At 44.7% G+C, this 19873-nt stretch overlaps 2 protein-coding genes across 4 annotated transcripts; one reads left to right on the top strand and one right to left on the bottom strand.

Annotated features, from left to right (window-relative positions):
• pla2g6 (phospholipase A2, group VI (cytosolic, calcium-independent)) lies at positions 1 to 13285 on the bottom strand. 3 transcript variants are annotated; one of them, XM_060859192.1, is made up of 17 exons: positions 13135 to 13285; positions 11347 to 11549; positions 10731 to 10946; positions 10425 to 10605; positions 10096 to 10283; positions 9787 to 9883; positions 9505 to 9687; positions 9048 to 9156; positions 7162 to 7278; positions 6760 to 6847; positions 6330 to 6493; positions 5729 to 5879; positions 5253 to 5389; positions 4656 to 4810; positions 3948 to 4115; positions 3739 to 3812; positions 1 to 1632 (listed from the first exon to the last, which is right to left on the bottom strand). In XM_060859192.1, the coding sequence occupies exons 2-17, from the start codon at positions 11541 to 11543 to the stop codon at positions 1488 to 1490; spliced, it is 2370 nt and encodes a 789-aa protein (XP_060715175.1). In that variant the 5' UTR covers positions 11544 to 11549; positions 13135 to 13285; the 3' UTR covers positions 1 to 1487. The 3 variants fall into 3 exon arrangements, with proteins under 3 accessions (XP_060715175.1, XP_060715176.1, XP_060715177.1); XM_060859193.1 differs by having other exon boundaries at positions 13086 to 13217; XM_060859194.1 differs by lacking the exons at positions 1 to 1632; positions 3739 to 3812; positions 3948 to 4115; positions 4656 to 4810 and adding an exon at positions 4956 to 5080.
• A 292-nt stretch (positions 13286 to 13577) lies between these two features.
• cbx6a (chromobox homolog 6a) lies at positions 13578 to 19735 on the top strand. The gene is made up of 5 exons (XM_060859195.1): positions 13578 to 13804; positions 14758 to 14801; positions 14953 to 15018; positions 16839 to 16905; positions 18143 to 19735. Exons 1-5 carry the CDS (start codon positions 13736 to 13738, stop codon positions 19193 to 19195), a joined length of 1299 nt encoding a protein of 432 aa, XP_060715178.1. The 5' UTR covers positions 13578 to 13735; the 3' UTR covers positions 19196 to 19735.
• Positions 19736 to 19873: the final 138 nt, after the last annotated feature.

Genomic DNA, 19873 nt, shown 5'->3' with positions numbered 1-19873 from the left:
TTTCACACTTGCACATTTGTACCATGTTTACTTCAATTACACATTTCATACTTGGCACATCTGTACATATATTTGTCTATACTGTTTACTTCAATTGCACATTCAATTATACAATTATACATATATAATTATTTCACTTCAATTATATTTCAACTGCACATTTCAACCTGTACATGTGTACATACAATTTTTGCCTATATAGTATCGTTCTGTAACACTGTGGAGCTTCTGTCAATAAAACAAATTCCTCGCATGCAAAAACATGCCTGGCAATAAAGCTGATTCTGATTCTGATTCTGAAAACATTTATCACCTGACATTTTCTGTATTCTGTAACGGAGCTTGAGCAAATGAAGCTGAATTAAAAGTAGAGTAAGTAACCGACCACGGTGTCGTTGTACAGAGCGAAGTGGACGGCACGTGACACAGCGGTAGTTATTAATTCTTTAATGAATGGAGAGTTCATATATAAAGAAGAGTATAAAATCTGTAAACATAAATAACAATCCAAAAAAAAAAAAGGCATAAATACTGAGGTTTTGTCAGTAAACACCACTATGATAAATTCAGGACCAAAACGTCAGTACATTAAAGTGTAATCCTGGATGTGTTACTTACTAAATTACAAGTAAGTTTTATCCAAATTTATAATTACCTGAATACTGCCAACATACAAAGTAGTAAACAAACAAACAAACAAACAAACATGCAGTGTGTTATTGACCAGGCAAAGTATCAGGTGAATGAATAGCCGTTAACCTTTTGTTTAAGTTTGCGTTAAAGGCTCGACTTTGCACCGCTGGATAAGAAAATCAATTGAAAGCAATACGAGAAAACAACAACAACAACAACAACAACAACAAAAAAACAAAACACAAGGCTTTTGGTTTGTGAGGTAAAAAGGCATAAAATGAAGGTCAAGCTCACATACTGGATAATAAAGCAGATTAAATGTGATACATAAATACACTTCATAATCAGACACAAAGTCACTGGATATTAACTGGATTAAAGTTTTTGTCCCCCCCACTGCCACAACTGTTCTTAACTACCCAAGTCGTGATCGTGTTAACGTAGATTAAATGTAACGGAAGTCTAGATGTTACTGAAAATCCATAAATGCCTGACCTCCAGCTCTGACGTAAGACGATTATATAACACTATTTAAAAGATATCACCTTATAGAATGTTCTCACATTAAAAATTAGACACTTATCTGTTATCACTTTACTTTAGGAGGAGTGCAGCGATGGCAAAAAATAAATCCAGTGTAGACACTTCAATTTACTCTCTGTTCCTCAGAGATAAGATCTAAACCCTTACACACACTTTGTTGGGTCATGTTAGAAATCAGGATCGTTAATAATGACGATGAAGCTCATTTACATCTTCTGGATTCTTAGATTCTCTCTCGATTCTCTAACAGACTCTATTCCCTTTTTTACTGTGTGCATGCGTGTGTGTGTGTGTGTGTGTGTGTGTGTGTGTCAGGGCCGTAGGAGCTGCTGTGCAAGGGATTGTATAAGCTCTCGGTTCTCATACAGGTACATCTGAGTCTCCCACAGCATGTTCACCAGAACAGAGTCACTGACTTCATCCAGAAGGACCTCGCTCGAGAGCTGGGGACTCAGCCTGAGAGAGAGAGGGGGGGGGAGAGAGAGTTGTATGCTTACACGCACATACATTTACACAAATGAGCACATACACACAGACCTGTACACAAACACACACGTGCATTTACACAAATGAGCACATACACACAGACCTGTACACAAACACACACGTGCATTTACACAAATGAGCACATACACACAGACCTGTACACAAACACACACGTGCATTTACACAAATGAGCACATACACACAGACGAGTACACAAACACACACGTGCATTTACACACATACATACACACAAACACACAGACTAGTACACACACACAGACGAGTACACACAAACACACAGACGAGTACACACACAAACTCACAGACGAGTGTACACACAAACACAGACGAGTACACACACACACACACACAGACGAGTACACACACACACAGACGAGTACACACACACACACAGACGAGTACACACACACACACAGACGAGTACACACACAGACGAGTACACACACACAGACGAGTACACACACACAGACGAGTACACACACACAGACGAGTACACACACACACAGACGAGTACACACACACACAGACGAGCACACACGCAGACGAGCACACACGCAGACGTGCACACACGCAGACGAGCACACACGCAGACGAGCACACACACACACACAGACGAGCACACACACACACAGACGAGCACACACACACACAGACGAGCACACACACACACACACACACACACAGACGAGTACACACACACACACACACACACAGACGAGTACACACACACACACACACAGACGAGTACACACACACACACACACACAGACGAGTACACACACACACACACACAGACGAGTACACACACACAGACGAGTACACACACACAGACGAGTACACACACACAGACGAGTACACACACACACAGACGAGTACACACACACAGACGAGTACACACACACAGACGAGTACACACACACAGACGAGTACACACACACACAGACGAGTACACACACACACAGACGAGTACACACACACACAGACGAGTACACACACACAGACACACACAGACGAGCACACACACAGACGAGCACACACACACACAGACGAGCACACACACACACAGACGAGTACACACACACACACACACAGACGAGTACACACACACACACACACACACACACACAGACGAGTACACACACACACACACAGACGAGTACACACACACACACACAGACGAGTACACACACACACACACACAGACGAGTACACACACACACAGACGAGTACACACACACAGACGAGTACACACACACAGACGAGTACACACACACAGACGAGTACACACACACACACACACACACACACACAGACGAGTACACACACACACACACACACACAGACGAGTACACACACAGACGAGTACACACACACACAGACGAGTACACACACACACAGACGAGTACACACACACACAGACGAGTACACACACACACAGACGAGTACACACACACACAGACACACACACACACACACGAGTACACACACACACACAGACGAGTACACACACACACAGACGAGTACACACACACACAGACGAGTACACACAGACACACACAGACGAGTACACACACACACAGACGAGTACACATACACACACACGAGCACACACACACACACACACACACACGAGTACACACAGACGAGTACACACACAGACCGACGAGTACACACACAGACCGACGAGTACACACACAGACCGACGAGTACACACACAGACCGACGAGTACACACACACACACAGACGAGTACACACACACAGACGAGTACACAGACACACAGACGAGTACACACACACACAGACGAGTACACACACACACACAGACGAGTACACACGCACACACAGAGATGAGTACACACGCACACACAGATGAGTACACACGCACACACAGATGAGTACACACGCACACACAGATGAGTACACACGCACACACAGATGAGTACACACGCACACACAGATGAGTACACACACACATTCATTTACACTCATACATACACACACAAACACACACACATGCATTTACACTCATACATACACACAAACACACACAGTACCTTTGATAGTTTATATCAGTCATCTCACACCAAGCTCTGGCTCGATCTACTGCACACCCATCGGAGTCAGTGCACTACACACGCACACAAACAAGCTTTATTAAGTGTACTGAGAAACACAAAAGCACTCAGCACTAATCTCTCTCTGTGTGTGTGTGTGTGTGTGTGTGTGTGTGTGTGTGTGTGTGTGTGTGTGTGTGTGTGCTTACACAGTCCACAAGCATCTTGCCCAGCTCCTTGACTCCTACAAAGCTTTTAGCCAGCTCCAGAGGGTTTGAGGGTCTAAACACGTCCACCGAGTTCACCGGCACCTGTGGAGGTTTCCCCGTCCCTAAAGACACCACCACACCTAGACGACACTCTTCATCTCCCTGACCCTGAAACACACACACACACACACACAGTTAAGAATTTACTGTACAATACAATTGGTATCAGTCACCAGGGGGAAAAAATTCTCTCCACAGCCAAAGCCTGTGTGTGTGTGTGTGAGAGAGAGAGCAAGAGAGAGAGCGAGAGAGAGCAAGAGAGAGAGGGAGAGAGAGAGGGAGAGAGAGAGGGAGAGGGAGAGAGAGAGGGAGAAGGAGAGAGAGAGAGAGCGAGAGAGAGAGTGCAAGAGAGAGTGAGGGGGAGATGGAGAGAGAGAGAGAGCGAGAGAGAGAGAGAGAGAGAGAGAGCGCAAGAGAGAGAGCGAGAGAGGGAGAGAGAGAGAGAGAGAGAGAGAGAGAGAGAGCGAGCGCAAGAGAGAGAGAGCGAGAGAGGGAGAGAGAGAGAGAGAGAGCAAGAGAGAGAGAGAGAGAGAGAGCGCGAGAGAGAGAGAGAGAGCAAGAGAGAGAGAGCAAGAGAGAGAGAGCAAGAGAGAGAGAGAGAGAGAGAGAGAGAGAGAGCAAGAGAGAGAGAGCGAGAGAGAGAGATACCTGAGCCTTCAATGATTTGTGGTACTGGTGGATCTCAGTCATGGCGTCGAGTGTTGGGTTATTTGCCAGCAGCCCACCGTCTAGGAAACGACCCATCGGTCGAAAGTATGTGGGGGCTGCACCGCTGGCCCGGGCCGCACGCCACACAACCTGCTCTGTGAGGGAGGAAAAAAGAGACTTTGATAAACAGATAAAAATGAAAATTAAATACATACATGACTAAATGAAAGAAAGTCCCAAGTGCAGTGTACACCAAGTTCATAGTGACTCACTCACTGTGACCCTGCTCTCCCCCTCTCTCTCTCTCTCTGCCCCTCAGACACACACAAACACACACGCACACACACCTTCATCCGTCACCTTCCTACGCTTTCTGACAGGTTCCTGAGTGTATCCCACTATCAACACATCATCATCCTCCCATCCTGCAACAACAACACTGACACTGAGAGGCAGAGACCAGCTGAAGAAGTACGTCTGTGTGGAGCTTAACATTAGTGAGAGGAAAACTTTACTGTGGGGAGATCAATCAAATCTGTTGGTTACTAGGCAGTGTGTGTGTGTGTGTGTGTGTGTGTGTGTGTGTATGTATTTTACCTTGTGGGGTGGTGAGTGGTTTGAAAGTGGTTGTGGAAGCATATGGGGGGTCTCGGGGTATAGTAGGGGCATCGTAATTCCTGAAAAAGTGCAACTCCCCGGGGTGTCTGTCCGCTAAAACAGTAGTGACCATTACTCTGAGAGACAGAGAGAGAGAGAGAGACCAGACAGAGAGAGAAAGAGATAGATAGACAGAGAGAGAGAGAGAGAGAGAGAGAGAGAGAGAGAGAGAGAGAGAGAGAGAGAGAGACCAGACAGAGAGAGAAAGAGATAGATAGACAGAGAGAGAGAGAGAGAGAGAGAGAGAGAGAGAGAGAGAGAGAGAGAGAGAGAGAGAGAGAGAGAGCGAGGGAGAGATATTTCTTTTTAAACACATTATTGTTTTTCAATCTGTCCTCACATAAACATTATGATTTACTCTGTACTGTGTATTAGCATAATCTGACACACACACACACACACACACACACACTTACTTTGGGTGTGTGACATCAGTCATCTTAGTGTCCTCTCCGAACTCCTGCTTGAGGAAATCCTCCAGCGGTGCCGACTCGTACGGCCGCGAGCCTTTAAACACCTGGTCCTTCATCCGGAAATACAGACAGCGCAGGTACTCCATTGATTTACCTACACACACAGACACACACACACAGACACACACACAGACACACACACAGACACACACACAGACGCACACACACAGACGCACACACACAGACGCACACACACAGACGCACACACACAGACGCACACACACAGACGCACACACACACAGAAGCACACACACACAGAAGCACACACACACAGAAGCACACACACAGAAGCACACACACACAGAAGCACACACACAGAAGCACACACACAGAAGCACACACACAGAAGCACACACACAGAAGCACACACACAGAAGCACACACACAGAAGCACACACACAGAAGCACACACACACAGAAGCACACACACACAGAGCAATGAGTTTACATGCGACAGGTCAGATTTCTGCTTCAAACATGAAATGAAGAAATAAAAGTCAGCACTTGTGTCTTCAGAGCATGATTTAATCTCGTGTGCACTGACCGTGAGTGACAGCCAGAGCCAGGATGCCGCCGGTGCTGGTCCCAGCCACCCAGTCGAAGAGCTCTCGGACTGGCCGACCCGCTTCCTTCTCCAACGCAATCAGCATTTGGATCAGAACCAGGCCCTTGATACCTCCTCCATCCAGACACAGCAATCTGTCCACCCTGTACACACAGACAGAAACCAGCTGTAGATGAATGTAAAAGGCATCAGTTAGTTAGTTAGTACGCTGTGAAGTTAGTCATACTGTTAATGTCAAATAAACTTTTATTTTTAATCCATCACCCATCAGCCAATCAGAAACAAGTATTAGTTTATGTTAAAGCATTACATCAACACACTGTCCCAGCATTAACGTGATCATTTAGCTGTGGGGAAAAACACAGGATCCTGATTTATTTCCTTCCTCATATGTTCTTCTTCTACCTACTTTTTGCTTGTCCTGAGACCGTCCACTTCGACGTAGCCTCGGCTGATGGCGGAGATTGCGGCCGCCGCGTGGACGAGGTCGTTAAACCCTGACGGCAAAAATCACAGCTGAGGTCAGACGGCCAGTCAGGGCGCCGCAAAATATTCACAAAAACACTGCTTAAGGAAAATCTTCAACAGAAACATAGTCCCGTTGAAACAACCTCGGGCACGTCGTGAGCTTTTGTTTTGTATCGAGTGATAAAGATGAACGACGTTTCCGACTTTTCCGGATTTTATCACACGTTAACAATAGAAACAATATTTACAGAAACAGACACAGGTAGAAAGCTTGCAAGAGATGATGTAGGAGGAATGGAAAGGGTCCAGACTCCAGATAAAAGGAGGAGTTTAGCTTTTTTACCTATGGGTGGGGGTGGGGCTCTGTTGTTGATGGGGGTTAGGAAGTCGGTGGAGGGGGGGTGACATCGCTCGACCCCGACACATTGCAGCATCTTCAGCAACACCTTACGGTTGGGGCCTTAAAGCAAAGCCAAGGGTCCGAAACATGCAGCCGCAAAACCCAAAACACACACACACACACGCACATGCATCAAGAACACACACACACACACACACACACACACACAGGCCCATGCATCAGGAACACACACACCAAACAGGGTTGGAAAGGTAATAGTGGGTGATGGAGGGGGGGTGAGAGAGAGAGACACAGAGAGAGATGTTAAATGTCTTTAACCCATTTATGCTCTTTTTTTTCTGTATCTGAGCTTCAGCTTGATTAAAAAATAAAGATAAATGGGTTAATAATTAGCATCACCGCAGGATTTCAGCGGTTACTGTTCATCACAATTCTCCTGAAGCTTTTAACCAACAGACTCTACACCAATTTAAATAAATCTATTTCATCTGACAGACAATAAACTAGCGTAGCTCGGAATCCTGGTGAAACGGCTCACAAATATCAGGCAGTGAGATCGACTACAGCGTCTATCATCCTGTGGAAATACTGTGGAAATGTACACGGCTTTGTCACACGGCTCAGCTGAGTTCAATCTGGGGATTTTACTTAATCCTGTTTTCTGAATCTTAACCAAAAATGGTTTAAAAAAAAAGAAACAAATCGATTAACCGGCAGTTTAGGTATTCAAACTCATTTCATTTTCCTATCAAACACTAGTCCAAATAAATTCTAAAAGTCAGATCTTATTGTCGCCGGCAAAAGTGACACGTCGCAGAATGAGGAAGGGATTTAAGTTCTGAATCAGTGTTTGGTAAAGTTAAAGCAGTTCTTGGTATTGGACACAAACACACACACAAACACACACACAGACACACAAACACACACACAGACACACAAACACACACACACAAACACACACACACCCACAGACACACACAGACACACACACAGACACAGGCACACACACAGGCACACACACAGGCACACACACAGGCACACACACACAGGCACACACACACAGGCACACACACACAGGCACACACACACAGGCACACACACACAGGCACACACACAGGCACACACACAGGCACACACACACACAAACACACACAGGCACACACACACAGACACACACACAGGCACACACACAGGCACACACACAGGCACACACACAGGCACACACAGACACAGGCACACACACAGGCACACACACAGGCACACACACAGGCACACACACACAGGCACACACACACAGGCACACACACACAGGCACACACACACAGGCACACACACACAGGCACACACACACAGGCACACACACACAGGCACACACACAGGCACACACACACAGGCACACACACAGGCGCACACACACACACAGACACACAAACACACACAGGCACACACAGGCACACACACACAGACACACACAGACACACACAAACACATACAGTACAAACACACACAAACACACCCAAACACACAGACACACACACACACAGACACACACACACAGACACACACACACACACACACAGACACACACACACAGACACACACACACACAGACACACACACACAGACACACACACATACAGTACAAACACACACAAACACACACCCAAACACACACCCATACACACACACACACATACACATACACACACACATACACACACACACACACACACACACACACACACACACACACACACACACACACACACACACACACACATACACACACACACATACACACACACACATACACACACACACACATACACACACACACACATACACACACACAAACACTTCTCTCTGACCCTTGCTGGTGCGGGCTGCAATCAGACCCGGCGACTCTCCCAGGTCGTTGTGGATCTCCAGGTCAGCTCCAAACACGATGAGTGCTTTTATCAGGTCAATGTTGTCCAGCTGCAGAGAACAGAACAACATTTAAAAACGTCTTCTCGTTGTTGGGTATTAGAATTTATTTATTTATTTATTTAGAATTTCTTCGTCCATCTCCGTTCACTAGTTCGTGGACAACATTGAGTGACTCGGACTCGATGGACCGACAGACCATATAGAAGAAAATATGCAGAAACATCCTAAATAATGAGGAGACTCCATACTGCTAAGGCCTGACATCACAGAAAATTCAGAATGTCCATTTACCATAGTGTGTTTGCATCGCTTGTCACCTAGTTACTCTCCTTAATAATAACCTTACTGCATTTCCCCTGCTGTCGAGGTCTGAACACACTCACACATCAGGTGTACCTTCATGGCTAGGTGCAGAGCCGTGTTCCCGTTCTCGCCCTTGAGGTTGGGGTCGGCCCCGTGGGTCAGCAGGATCATGGCAGCCTCATAGCGCTCCTTCTTGCACAGGATGTGTAATGGACTGTCTCCGGTTTTGCTGAGGTAGTTCACGCCACAGCCGTGGTCCAGCAGCAGGCGAGTCATCTTAAAAAAAAAAAAAAACGGGAAGAAACGTGTCAGATTGAATGGATGGATAAACAGCAGGTTTGACAGTGTGTGTTAATCTGTGGAGGTGCTGCTGACTTCGGCAGTCTTGGCCCAGTGGAGAGGGGTTCCGCCATACACCGGGTCCTCAGACTGCAGCTGATTTAAATCATCAGATAGAATGACCTCGGCACAGCTGGGGGGGATAGGGGGTAGGGAGAGAGAGGGAGAGAGGGAGAGAGAGCGAGAGAGAGAGGGAGTGAATGAGTACAGAGCACTCTGATAAAAGCCCTTTCTTTCATTTTTTTGTTCTGAATATTTTTCTCCCCATATAAAGATGAAAAGTGGGCAGGGCTTAGTGGGGAGTTTGGAGTAATTCCACTTTGCTGCAGGAAAAATGTTGCCTACCCCCTGGAGCTGTACTTCATGGCTGTGTGTATTGGATAGCCAGAGCCCCCGACGATGTCGGTTCGAGCTCCACCTCCCATCAGCGCCCTGGCTGTCTCGGTCTTTCCCAAACGGCATGCGACATGCAGAGGCGTCTCTCCGACCACGTTCAGCTCGTTTACACCGGGACACAGCTGAGAGCACAGCACCTAAAATAATACAGTGGCTTTAATTATAACAAGATACACGGCAATCTAGATCACAACATTAGTGAAGGAGACGTCGTGACGTCGCCCCTACAGTATACACGCGCCGGTTCACTCAGAGACCTACAAAAAGATTTTACTCACCTCCACGATGACGGCAGAGTCCTGCTTGGCCGCACAGTGCATGGGCGTGTCACCGTTCTTATCTCGGATGTCTGTGCGAGCCTGGCATTCCTCTAACAGCTCTCGCACGCAGCTCACCTCACCGCGTTCACATGCCAGGTGCAGTGGCGTCTGGCCCTGAGAATCCCGCATGTTCATCTGACTAAAGACACATCGGTGCACCTTATCGTCATGACAAAGTCATTATCACATATCGTCATTATCGTTCACTCTCGTACCTTTTTTCTGTATCTAATCTTTGAAACTATCTGCTTTGTGACTCCTCACCTCAAAACGTGGTTGTGCTTCAGGCAGTCCCGAAGGCCGGTGTATACGGCGATGTGGGCGGAGCTCCAGTCCGGGTGGCTCCGTAGGCAATCGACTATCTGTTGGAGCGTCTCGGGTTTGAGAGGCGGGCGGAGAGTTTCATAAAAGGGGCGGAGCTTGAGGGCATACTGAGGAAACCAGTTCGCAGCGTCTTCCTCCGACGTCACCTGGAACAACCTGAGGTGAGAGGGAAAGAAAGCATCTAGAGAATTTAAAAGGCTGATTAAATGGAATTCTCTTGTAATAATATAGTTTTGTGTGTAGAGACAATCGCACACACCGAGACACACCCATGATACACTTCATTCACCATACTCTATAGCACAATAAAGCTGAAATTCAGGTTTCTCACATACTACAGGCAGATTATCCGACGACTAAAAGACTTCTAGTCAGTTCTGTGCTGATGGAAACGTGGGCACTTTGTAAAATCAGCAAAGTCAGCTATAAATTTGATGACAACATCCTTGTGGTGCTCACAATCATTGCAAAGACTGCAAAGAAAAACAAACTAGAAGATAAAAACGTCAATAGTGCGTTCTAGTGAGTGTTAGAGCTGAAATTGTGTAATACGGACCTCAGTGCTACTGTATTGTCAGGCATGATGAGGACACAATCCCAGGCTTGGGAGGAAGAGTCCCTGTACAACAGCGTCCTCCCATCCTGCTTCATCTTCACTTTATTCTTATACTCCGACAGCTGGACCTCCCGAACTCGGTACGGGTTGGTGAACACGCTGCTCACCGTCCCAATGATGCGGCCCAGGAACTGCATTCTGACCTGGAAGAAAAGTTTGCGGTTGAGTGACTTCAGTCGTTTAACATACGATTTTACAACAAACCCTGGATGAGGGCAGGGTCACCGTGGATACTTACACTCTCATTAGGATAGAAATGTTTAGTTAGGGAATAAAATTGATCAGTCAGAAGCAGCCTGCACATCCCACAACTACATTTTCCTCTAATTTGTCACCTATACATTTGTGAGGAGCGATTCTAGGGGTCCAAGCACCGCTTTGCATTACAGCTAAAACCTAAAGTCGATCTAATTTAAACATAAAGCTATAGATTCTTATGTTATAGAATACGGCTGTGTATATCATAGACATACTGACTGAATATTGATGACTGCCTTGATACAGGGCTGTCAAGCATCACACATAGAGCGTGACAGTCCCTCATGTCTGTCTTTTGTCACGCTCTCTCGCCATACATTGTATTTGTCACGCAGAAAAACTGACTATTTATCATATATTTAATTTGCCACAGCGCCCAAAATGTCTCCGCTCCAAATGCACCGCTGTCTCTATGGAACCGGGCAGGAATCAAGCGCGTCTCCCCAGGAGCTCTTAGTCAGGCCTGACACTTATCAGCCAATCAAAAAAAGAGGCTACACGATAGCCAATCAGAAAACAGCACTATTGTATCTGGGTAAGATTTAATGCAACAACCAATGAAAAAAAAGCAGATCCTGGAATTGTTCAGCATCATCCTTGTTCACCTACAGAGAAAAGCACTGGAGCTGTGAGCATCACTTTGAGCACAGAGTAAGTCATGATCTCTTGTTGTAATGTTACAACTAATTCACAACTTGTTTGACACAAACAATGACATTGTGACTGCTGTTAGAGACGTTTCCCAGATAATCAGCAGGAGTTTTTCATGAGTGTCTGTAACTTAGCCAACAGTTTTACAGCCTGTTCACTGACAACACCTGCTCAGAACAAGTAGTCTAGGGCCAGTGGTTCTCAAGCTGGGGGACCTGAGATGGCACCAGGGGACCCCGGTTCACTGACAACACCTGCTCAGAACAAGTAGTCTAAGTTTTAGTGCTTCCACATTATAATGCTGATGCCCAGAGGGTATTTTTGATGGTCGGTTTGAACAAAACCTCAACAGAATGGAGATGTCACTCTTGCCTTGAGAGCCCTGCTTGATATAAAGGCCAAAGAGCTCGAACTCTAAAGCTGCAGGAGAACAGATGCATTACCATCAATTATAAACCACTTAAAGTGACGGAGATTCCACTACAGACACAGGAAAGATGCACAAACACGTTGAACCTGCGTCGCAAACGGACGAAACCGAAAGTAAAACGTTAAGCAGAAATAAAGAGACACAGATACGTGACTTTAACGTGTGTGACGTGAAAGACAAACACGTTTTAGACAAACAACCTGACGGACTTATCTACAGCTAACTACGTGAAATAAACACGTTTAGCCAGTTAGCATGTCCTCAAATAACAAACTAAACTAAACTAAACTAAACCCAAAACTCTTATAGCTCAATACTTTCAGTTTTAGTAATAACTCACTTTTAACTTTTAGCAGAATGACAGCATTAGAGTTTGTTAATCTTTTTACCTCAGAGTTAAAGCCACGGCTTCATCCGCTCCAGATTAACCTCTGCTGGATGAGCCGAACTGACAGAACGGAGACGCTTGAAGGACGTGTAACAGAACCAATCAGAGCCTAGGAACACGTCCCGCCTTCGTGTGAGCTGACCAATCAACTGAGAGTGGAGCACGAAATAGAAGGAAAAAGAAGAGGAGGTTGGTTTGGTCCCCCTGCCCAATAGCATAGTGCTAAGCTAACTGTATATAACTGTAAGAGCTGAATACCCGGATGATATCCCGGATTCTGATTGGTCCAAATGACCTGCTTGTGACTTTAAAACATTGTTTTTAGTTTATAACGTTTTATTATTTAGAGGATGTTTAATTACTCGTGCATTTTTTTAGTGCTAACACAAGCAAGGGGCGTGACCCGAGCTGGAACACGTCTCTCTCTCTCTCTCTCCCTCTCTCTCTCTCTCCCTCTCCCCCTCTCTCTCTCTCTCTCTGCTCCGATGTCAGCCGTGTGTGTGTGTGTGTGTGTGAGAGAGTGAGTGTGTGTCGCCGCCGCCCGGGCAGCGGGAGGAAAGGAATCGTACGGGAAAAAAAAAAACAAAAACACCAGCAACAACATGGAACTGACGGCAATCGGAGACCGAGTTTTTGCCGCTGAAGCCATCCTGAAACGCCGCGTGCGAAAGGTGAGGAAGCCGCGCGCGTCATTTTGTTCGAGTGGCGCGCGCTACTTAAAAAAAAAGAAAGAAAGACAGGGGAGGGGGAGAGAACCGAGGGGGAGGGGGAGGCCTAGTTTTCGCGAATATCCACCAATTGAGCCCGATGTGAGCCATGAAAATAAAAGAAGAATAGTAAGAAAAGAGCGCGTTTGAAGCTCAGCGCGCGCACGCGTGGGTTTTACACGTCGCCGCGTTGCGTTCTGCAAAAACTGTGTAGGTTGATCAAGAGCTAACAAAGTGCACAGCATGCAGGCGTGTTAAACACGGTGCATGACGCCTAGAGCAGCGAGCTGCAGTGTGCACGACTAAGCTCTCAAATGTGACCTTCTGATGCCATTAGTTTACCTCACTCACACATACACTCACACTCTCATACACTCACACACACACACACACACACACATACACTCACACACATACACTCATACACACACACACAACGTTACATCACTAACATTTATTATATATTACACAAAACCCCATATATATATATATATATATATATATATATATATATCCATGAAAATTATTTAACTGCATTCTTTCTGCATAACCTTGTTGGTTTGTGCAGCTTTATGAAACATAAAGGTCCTGGAGGAACGTTGTTTCATTGCTATATACACTATACACACACACACACACACACACACACACACACACATTGTGCTTTGACATTATTAATGTTCCTTAGCATCTGCTGATTACAACTGTCAGCTGCAAACTAACAAAAAACCCGAAGTTACTTACATAATTCACACAAGGATTCGTGGCTCACATGAATAAAGTGGTTACTTTTTTTTTTTTTTTTTTTTTTTTTTTTTTTTTTAATTCTGACTTGTATAAAGGTGAAAATGGTGGGAAGTAGATTTTGTGTGGGGGATAAACTAACAGGAGTAACTCATGCAGTTTTTTTTTTTTAGGGCAACATCGAGTATCTGGTGAAATGGAAAGGATGGGCACTGAAGTATGTTGGAAATAAAGATTAATTCAACTTCACGGTTTAATTCACTGCTGTGTTGTAAATGTCGTGTCCGTATTATTTATTTATCCAGCTGTCTCCTAGCCGTCTGCATTTCTCGGGTTTTACTTTTGTTTGAATTCGGTTTCGTTTGCAGGCACAGCACATGGGAACCTGAGGAGAACATTCTGGACGATCGTCTCATCACTGCGTTCGAGCAGAAGTAAGTTTCTGATCATTCGCTTTACAACACGGAAGGCAAAGAAATGTTCCAAGATCAGCCATCGTCCTCTTTAATTACACCCCTGATCTGTTCCACCGCTTCATTTATATCTCCTCACCTTAAAGGTGGGGTCTCCGATTTTTGAGAAATGCTTCAGAAAACTAAGTCGGGCCAACAACTAAACAAAAATCAAAACTAACGTGTAGCCAATGAGCAGAAAGGGGCGTGTCTTGTCAATATGGGCAGAGAGAGTGTTCAGTGCGCATGTGTGACATTAGCAGAAAGCGGTTTTAACATTGACATGGAGGATAAAAACAAAGAAAGAAAGTGAAGAAAGGCTTACGATAAGGTAAGAAGTAGGACGTGTTAATATAGGATCAGCTTTCCAGTGCTGGAGAGAACTGAAGGAGCTAAACGCAGGAAGCTAAACGCAGGAAGTTGGCCACAGATTGGAGTTTCCCGAGTCAATAACTCCTGAGCTAAACGCTGTTACTACACAAATAACACCTCTTTTCTATCGTAGTAATGTAGATACGCAGCTACAACCGTGTTTTGTGTAGTAACAGTGTTTAGCTCAGGAGTTATTGACTCGGGAAACTCCAATCTGTGAATATGTGACCAACTTTACTTAAGACGACGAGGCGCATTTTTCCTTCTCGATAGGTGAGTAACGTTGGTTTTGTTTTGTTACACAGAACTAATATATGCCTTTGTCCTTTACATGATTATGCTTGTGTGTCATTTTTGCTTGTTTGTTTATCTGCAATCGTATTGTTCTTCCCTTCAGCTATGATAGACACATTTCTTTCCATTAGTTGCCTGGGTTACGTATGTATGTGTGGGCGGAGCTATCAATACAGGGGTGGGGCTTATTTGGGTTAGGGGCGTGTTTGTTTTGGTGATTTCAAATGTCAACATTGGCTTTCAAACATCGGAGACCCCACCTTTAATTTCGCTTTCTTACTTTGTGTTTGTTCTGAAACCAATGCTTCAATGCTTTGTTGCTTCTAAATACAGAACTAAGCTGCTTTCACACTCTCCAAACTGCCAGCGCATGTTTTACATGTAATCCTGTGGGAAGCAGCCACTTTTGAAAAGCTCTACCCTCTGCATGTTTTTCTGCTCGCAGCAGAGCTTCCAATGTTAATCAAAACCCAATTTTTCAGAAAAGTGTTAATGATGTTATTTGTTGATTTTTTTTTTTTTACCTCACAACCAGTAAGGTCGCAAGTCGAGGTGCGAATGAGAAAAAAAAAACATGGAGGATAAACTGTTTGTAAAAAAAAATAAATAAATAAAATACACCTTGTTATGAGTTTTACCTGAAAATATTCTATTTCCAATATTCCAGTGTGTTTTTTTTTCTACCCAAAACACACAAGCAGCTAAAATCTTCTTGATTTTCTGCCTCCAAAGCTACATCGAAAGCAAACAGTCTCCCCCTCATCAATGCGAAACCTATATTTAATTTGATCTTCATTGATAATCATAAATCTAATCTAGAGCGTAAGCTAGACAATTTAGCTAGTTAATTAGCTATCCAATATTAGCGTTGACTGGCTAAAACGTTAAAATTTTGTTGGGGGAAAAAGCAGTAGAAGTTGTTCTTGTCACCAAAATGTACATTTTAAGGTTTTTTTAAAATCATTTTTATAACACAGGTTGTTAAAAGTATATGCGAAGTCTTGCTTGAACAATTAGAAAGTTGTGTATTGCTTTCACTTTAAAACTCAAAACCTTGAGGTTGGGCTGATTGTTTTGGCTTCACGGTGACGTAATGTTATATCCTAATGCCACCCCCCCCTTCCTCATCTGTACAGGGAACGAGAGCAAGAGCTTTATGGCCCAAAGAAGCGGGGACCTAAACCAAAAAACTTCGTGATCAAGGTTCGAATTTCTCTTTGTTCCGCATCATCGCTCTTTACTCTGAATGGAAACAACTTTTAGCTGCCCAACCTGGCCTGTGTTTTCCGAACTATGCGGAATAACAGTCATTACTACTACAGAGTGTAATAATCTCAGCTGGTGATTTCAGGCCATGGAGGTTTTTGGAGGTTTTCCTTACCTTGGCTCCAGCGTGCTCGCTGAGGCAATTTATAAGTTTTTTTTAACATAAGAAAGTTCTACGAGATGGAGGATATTCAGCCTATAAATGTCAGGTCAGTCCAGCGGGATCGGTTACACTGGTCTGCACAAAGACTGAACCCTGGAGAAAGCAGGAAAAGTTTCTTCTACCAAAAAGTTCCAGTTTTCTAAACACTTTCTGATGCAGATTATTTTATTCCATACAGTAACCTTAAAAGACACAGCAGTCAAAGGTGGCAGAGATTTACATATTTCTTACTAGGAAGTTTGTCATTGTACACACACACACACACACACACACACACACACACACACACACACACACACACACACACATATATATATATATATATATATATATATATATATATATATATATATATATATATATATATATATATATATATATATATATATACCCTTAAAAATTTTACATAGAATCCTCTAAAAGAAAGGTTCCAAGTAGAACCTCCATAACCAGGGACCAGAATGAAACCTATTTAAATGGATTAAATAGGTTTGAAATGTGGGGGGCACAGTGGCTTAGTGGTTAGCACGTTCGCCTCACACCTCCAGGGTTGGAGGTTCGTTTCCTGCCTCCGCCTTGTGTGTGTGGCGTTTGCATGTTCTCCCCGTGCCTCGGGGGTTTCCTCCGGGTACTCCGGTTTCCTCCCCCGGTCCAAAGACATGCATGGTAGGTTGATTGGCATCTCTGGTAAATTGTCTGTAGTGTGTGATTGCGTGAGTGAACGAGAGTGTGTGTGTGTGCCCTGCGATGGGTTGGCACTCCGTCCAGGGTGTATCCTGCCTTGATGCCCAATGACGCCTGAGATTGGCACAGGCTCCCCGTGACCCGAGGTAGTTCGGATAAGCGGTAGAAAATGAGTGAGTGAGTGAGTGAGTGAGGTTTCAAATGTGTATAAATCTGATATAACACAATTACTAATACTATTACTTTAATGATTTTAGGTTGTATGAATTATACACATACAGTACACATTTAGTTTATTTAAATCTAGGTAATATTCTTCCTCCCCAGGCACGTGCTCAAGCTGGCGAGACGTTGTCCCGTCCCTCCAGTACCCGTCTTGCCACTCCATGCCCTCCCTCATCGTCGGCACTTCCTTCTAACCCCTCGTCTTCGTCATCATTGGCACCGACGCCCAGGTTGCACTCTCTGGCTGCCTCACATAAGCTCAAGAAAGATATTCATCGCTGCCACCGCATGTCCCGAAGACCTTTGCCCCGGCCTGACCCTTTAGCAAACCCAGACGGCTCCTCCTTAGTTTCCCGCCTGCCAATCTCTCCGTTTTCTGAGACTGTGCGCATTTTGAACCGCAGGGTCAAACCACGTGAAGTCAAGCGTGGACGCATCATTCTCAACTTAAAACTTATTGATAAATACGGTGCTGGGGCAACAAAAGGACACCAAGGAAGGTCGCAAATACCATCTCGGAATCGCATCATTGGAAAAAGGCAAGGAGACATGCCCTACAAGCCGTTTCAACCACCCATGAAGATGCCCGGGTTTCCTATGTACGGCCAGCCATTTGGGCTCCAGCCATGCCCTCCTGCTTCGGCTTCAACGGGTACAAGATCAGGGTCTGCTGTTGGAAGTAAAACCAGAGCTCATTCTTCAGCAGATTCTTCCAGGGTTCGGATCCAGTCTCCTCCGTCTCCATCCAGCTCCAGCAGCACTGAAAGTGATACTCCCTCTTCACCCCAAGTTCAGTCTCGTAGACAAGCCCAGCTAGATGCAACCTCATCCTCAGCTGTCGCAATGAGTACAGAAACCTCATCCCAAGCTCCTAATAAATCAGGAACCAAATCTGGATCTTCAGCACCCTCCTCTCCACACCTGTCTTCTTCTGCTTCTTCCCCTATATCATTGTCACCAGAAGATAAAAAAAGAAGGGCACAGATTCTACCCTGTGTGGCCAGAGGCAGGAAAAGAAAACCACGCCGTCAGTTTCAGACATCCGTTCCCTCGAGTGATGGCACTGAGAAGACGGTGCCTAAACAAGGTGAACCCAACTGCCATTCTAAGCGGACACCCAGTGGTGCCAATGTTGCTGTGAGCGATGTTCATTAAGGAGCACTGCCGGTCTAGAGCAGCTTCCGGTCCCTCATCACCATCCCACGCTGAGAATGCCAAAGCTTCCAACCCTACTCTTCTCCGGTTACTACCAACAGTGTCCCATTCACCCCTAAACCCCCAAAAAGAACTTGCGATTAGAATATTCACAAAAAGCAACGTTATCATCAATGAAATTTAAACATATTTTTTAAAGAAATGAAGTTCTCTCTATATATATGGACTGGCAGAGAGTTCATGCTCTGCTCGTTCTGGTGTAATTCCTTTCAACTGCACATTGACCCGAGAGATTCCGTTCCATTGGTGACTCTGTACTTCAGTGACCATGAGGAAATCTGGCACTGCAAGATGAACAAAGTGCCATATTGTAGTAATATTGCTTTATATTGTGGTTCCAAAAAGCCTTGCAATATATTCAATAATAATAATAATAATAATAATAATGATATAATTGATCAGTGAATTCCTGACATGACTGTGGCAACCTGCACCGTTTGAGGGCTTACGTGTATATCGCAGCCTTCTGCAATACGTCAGTATCACAAATGACTATATATATATATATATATATATATATATATATATATATATATATATATATATATATATATATATATATATATATATATGTATATATATATATATATATATATATATATGTATATATATATATAT

This window comes from Tachysurus vachellii, chromosome 23 (genome assembly GCF_030014155.1).
Source record: "Tachysurus vachellii isolate PV-2020 chromosome 23, HZAU_Pvac_v1, whole genome shotgun sequence".
NCBI lineage: Eukaryota > Metazoa > Chordata > Actinopteri > Siluriformes > Bagridae > Tachysurus > Tachysurus vachellii.
Note: the sequence above shows the minus strand (reverse complement) of the source record. Positions and strands in the feature narration are given on the sequence as shown.

What these genes read in the sequence shown, in the direction of transcription:
- pla2g6 (XM_060859192.1), bottom strand. Translation starts at nt 11,543, where the DNA reads ATGCAGTTCCTGGGCCGCATCATTGGGACGGTGAGCAGCGTGTTCACC. An exon ending in ACTGATGTCACACACCCAAA is followed by an intron (nt 5,390 to 5,728) that starts GTAAGTGTGTGT and finishes TCTGTCTCTCAG; the next exon opens with AGTAATGGTCACTACTGTTT. An exon ending in ACCACTCACCACCCCACAAG is followed by an intron (nt 4,811 to 5,252) that starts GTAAAATACATA and finishes CCTCCCTCACAG; the next exon opens with AGCAGGTTGTGTGGCGTGCG.
- cbx6a (XM_060859195.1), top strand. Translation starts at nt 13,736, where the DNA reads ATGGAACTGACGGCAATCGGAGACCGAGTTTTTGCCGCTGAAGCCATC. An exon ending in TGAAACGCCGCGTGCGAAAG is followed by an intron (nt 13,805 to 14,757) that starts GTGAGGAAGCCG and finishes TTTTTTTTTTAG; the next exon opens with GGCAACATCGAGTATCTGGT. An exon ending in CAAAAAACTTCGTGATCAAG is followed by an intron (nt 16,906 to 18,142) that starts GTTCGAATTTCT and finishes CTTCCTCCCCAG; the next exon opens with GCACGTGCTCAAGCTGGCGA.